This window comes from Nicotiana attenuata, chromosome 5 (assembly GCF_001879085.1).
Source record: "Nicotiana attenuata strain UT chromosome 5, NIATTr2, whole genome shotgun sequence".
Classification (NCBI taxonomy): Eukaryota; Viridiplantae; Streptophyta; class Magnoliopsida; order Solanales; family Solanaceae; genus Nicotiana; species Nicotiana attenuata.
This window is the reverse complement of record NC_031993.1, coordinates 2,315,507-2,319,613: the sequence shown is the minus strand read 5'-3', so window position 1 is coordinate 2,319,613 and position 4,107 is coordinate 2,315,507. Positions and strand designations below refer to the sequence as shown.

Genomic DNA, 4,107 nt, shown 5'->3' with positions numbered 1-4,107 from the left:
TCTTACAGCAAAGGAAAAAGCTTATATCTAATGCTACCTATTATCTGTGGAATGAGTGTTACTTGCTTAAAATTTGTGAAGATAATATCATCAGAGGATGCGTACCTAAAGAAGAAATGAACAACATTCAGCATCATTGCCATAATGGAGCTGTGGGAGGTCATTACGCAGCAAATAGAACCACCTTTAAAGTTTTAGAGGCGAGATTCTTTTGGACTATACTTTTAAAAGATGCGAGAACGTATGTTGCAACTTGTGATAGATGCCAAAGAACAGGTAACATCACGAGGAGAGATGAGATGCCTTTGCTGTTAATACATGTTTGTGAAATATTCGACGTTTGGGGAATAGACTTCTTGGGTCCTTTTCTGTCGTCACATTCTTATGAATACATTCTTGTGGTGGTAGATTACGTATCAAGATGGGTTGAATCCATTCCTACAAGGAACAATGATGCTTGAACGGTGCGTGAATTTCTAAGAAGAATTATTTTTACCACATTTGGCGCACCCCGAGTCATAATTAGTGATCAAGGAATCCACTTCATGAACAGGAAATTTTCCTTGTTACTGGAAAAATGTGGTGTAACTGATGAAACAGGTACACCATATGACGCTCAGACACAAGGACAAGTTGAAGTTTCTACTGAGAATTAAAAAGAATACTTCAAAACACGATCTGAATTTCTCACAAATATTGGGCTTTGAAATTAGAAGATGCATTATGGGCATATCGAACGGCGTTCAAAACGCCAATTCTTACATTCCCATACAGATTAGTCTTTGAAAAAGCTTGTCATTTATCAGTTGAGCTTGAACATAAGGCCTTGGCAGTAAAAGTATTAAATTGTGGACTAACTGCTACCGCAAAGAACGGGTTTATGCAGGTGAATGAGCTATGAGAATGCAAGGATTTTCAAAGAAAAAATTTAAAAAAATGGCATGAATATTTGATTAAGAGAAAAGAGTTCAAGATTGGAGATTTGGTGCTTCTATATAACAGTAGATTAAAACTTTTTCCAGGAAAGTTCAAATCTCGTTGGACTAGTCCTTTCCTCATTACAAATGTCACACCCTATGGAGCAGTTGAGATCCAACAACAGGAAGATGATGACAAAGTAAATGGAGAAAATAAATTTAATGTTAATGGGCACAGATTAAAGTTATATGGATGATTTGATACAACTGTGTTTGCAATCATTAAATAAGTATTCAGAAAAAAAAAGAGAAAAAAATCCTTCAATAAATATTTTAAATATGTATTGGTATTTTAGGCAAATTAATATTTATAAGAAGTACATATATTAAACGAATATAGAAGTACACTAAATTGTAAATAAAAATATTTCAAATTTTGAGAAGAAAACATGTGCTAATACTAGTTATTCTCTCGTAGTAAGCTTGAAAAGTACATATTACAACTATCGAAAGCATCAGATGCGTGAGGATGCACCTGTGCTCCTCAATTCTCGTGATTTGACTTAATCAAAGAATGTCACAAAAGTGGTACAAGTTACATTTTTTGAAGGCATCAAACACAATATAGTTGTTTACCTTGAAAATGGTAATTACAATTAAATTTGATTTTATGATTCTAAAAATACGTGATCTATTTTTATGCTAGTTGTTAAGCAGTAGATGCTAAGTATGAGACGAAGAAATAGGATAAGAGCTTGAAGGTAGTGTGACAAGCAAACCGATTGGCTGAGAATTGGGACCTCGAGTTGGCTTATACGGGGCCTCGAGTTCGAGCTAGGCGCTAGGCTGTGAACGGCCAATGAAGGACTAACAGTTCTAAGGGCCTTGGTGATGGCTCTTTATGATCAATAATGAGCAATAAATGAAGAAAGATTTATTGAAATGCAATAAATGTAAGCAATGTAATAAATGTAAGCAATAAAACCAAGGGAGAATGTGTTCAAGTTAGAGAGTAGAGAATGTTCTTGTATTCAATATTGTGTGTGCAAAAAATGACAAGGATCCCCTTTATATAGGAGGGGGAATCCCAACACAGTACAGGTGCATTTATTACTACAGCCATTTATTACAAAGATCAACGGCTGGTACAGCCATTTAATGTCACGGTATGGACTTGTACTATTCTTGTAGACTTGGTCAGCTTTAACCACGTGCCCGTTGGGAATTTCCTGCTTGTCCGAGATAGCCGTCGATCTACACTGCCCCGAGGTTGAGCATAGAGAACCCTCGAGGTCGAAACTCGAGTTGTGCCTTGGGGCCTTCTGAAGGCGGTCTATAGAATGCTGAAATGATCGTAAAATCGGACTCTCCGATTTTAGTCATATACAGGTAGTCCCCACGTTTCTTAGAATGGAATGATATGAAACGATTTTGACATCAACATCCTCAGGCCTCTCACGATGATGTCATGCTTATGACGTAAGCTTTCATGATGACTGAAACATCCCATTAGTTCATCTTCCCAAAAGTATTCAACACACTGCCGGTTTATTTTCCCAGAAATGGTGGTATCGCCGCTGATACGTTTCCCAAGAAGCATTGATTGCGCCTATTGATACGTTTCTCAAAGGCATTGATTGCGTCGTCGGTTATGTTACTACCTTTCTATAAATGGGAGGTTACCTGAACCAAACTTTCACTCAGTCATTCTTCAACACCCTTTAACCCTTTTCTTCTCTTCATCTTCATCCAAACTTTTATTTCCATGGTTCAAGCCTGTGACCGTAAGGTCACATGGCAGCGGTTTTGCCAGTTGTGCCATGGCTCTTCTTCAGGGCTTTTCCTCACTGGGTGGGATCGTACTAGTTTAATGTTGTTGTTGTTCTTGGCCCGAAATAATGAGAGAGGGGCTTCAGATTACCTCCGTATCAGAGGATATGTGGACCGTGAACCGCTGCTCATCTCTCTTAACTTCAACCTGGTGTGGCGCTTCACTCCTTTTTCTTTCCATGGAGTGAGGTGGCGTCATCTACTAACTGTTGCATCCCACATCGGTGCGATGTCTCAAGAAGTGTCTTCACAATAGTAGTGCTGATGAGACCCGTACTCGCCAAATTTTTCACCAAGCCACAATTTTCCCTATCTGTCGAAAGCTTTTGCTCTTTGATAGGCTATAGCCTTTTCCTCATCTATTGCTGCTTCGGAGGAGATTCTCGAAGATGTCATTCTGAAGATCGAAATGGGACCCCCGAGGAAACGGTTCTCGCAGATGTCACTCTCGAGAATGTACTTCCGAAAGTAGATTAGGCTTTTAGACTGTTGTTTTTTGCTTCTTTGTTTCTGTGTATGGACCCCTCGTGGGCCTTCGTAATCATCTTTTATCAACATAAAAGTTTCTTTGATTTGCCTTTGGCTTGTACTGAACTTCTTTTTTACTCCTGATCGGTTCGAACACTGAACCCGGACATCGTAATCCCTTCGGTTCTCGATTGGCGGATGTGATATTTCTTGAGGTTCTTTGTCATTCTTCGGACTGAGTCTGGATTGGTCCGGTACGAACTTAGGTCGCCTGGACATTTGAGTTCGAGTTGAGCGAGAGTAGGGTCCCGATTTTCTTTGAAATAGAGGGTAGACCTTTTAGGCCTTGTCGCTAATCCTCGAGTGAGAGTTTGCTCGATCATCTGAAAATAAAGATAGCCCTTAGACTTTCTCAAATAGTCCCCGAGCGAGAGTTTGCTTGAACTCGGGCGGCCTTGAAAACTTGCTTCGAACTCAAACCGAAGATGGCCCTAAGGAGTTTATAGATGGCCCCTTAGCTAAAGTAACCGAGAGAGCGTTAAAATTGATCTGAAGGCGAAGATAGCCCTGAGGCTTTATTGATAATTCTCAAGTGAGAACTGACTTGGACATAGGTAGGCCTGGGGCCAAAGAATCGGGTGAATGACCCGTACTTGTAATAGTAGAGATCCTCGAGATAGGGTACCATCTCGAGGCTAGGTCGATGCCGATAGCTCCTTAGAGCCCATTTCTACATTGATAGAGAGCCTCGAGATCGGGCACCATCTCGAGGCTAGATCGGTTTTGATGGCTCCTTAGAGCCCATCGTTATGGTAGCATAGATCCTCTAGATCGGGCACCATCTCGAGGTCAGGTTGACATGGGAATCTTTGACCCCTCGAACGCTGTAAAA

The 4,107-nt window shown here is 40.3% G+C and overlaps 1 protein-coding gene across 1 annotated transcript; it reads left to right on the top strand.

Annotated features, from left to right (window-relative positions):
* Window positions 232–3,219, top strand: LOC109225906. Its single transcript, XM_019390716.1, has 5 exons — window positions 232–276; window positions 409–464; window positions 554–600; window positions 714–886; window positions 3,088–3,219. Exons 1-5 carry the CDS (start codon window positions 232–234, stop codon window positions 3,217–3,219), a joined length of 453 nt encoding a protein of 150 aa, XP_019246261.1.

What these genes read in the sequence shown, in the direction of transcription:
- LOC109225906 (XM_019390716.1), top strand. Translation starts at nt 232, where the DNA reads ATGCGAGAACGTATGTTGCAACTTGTGATAGATGCCAAAGAACAG. An exon ending in TGGTGTAACTGATGAAACAG is followed by an intron (nt 601 to 713) that starts GTACACCATATG and finishes CTTTGAAATTAG; the next exon opens with AAGATGCATTATGGGCATAT. An exon ending in CAAAGAACGGGTTTATGCAG is followed by an intron (nt 887 to 3,087) that starts GTGAATGAGCTA and finishes GCTCTTTGATAG; the next exon opens with GCTATAGCCTTTTCCTCATC.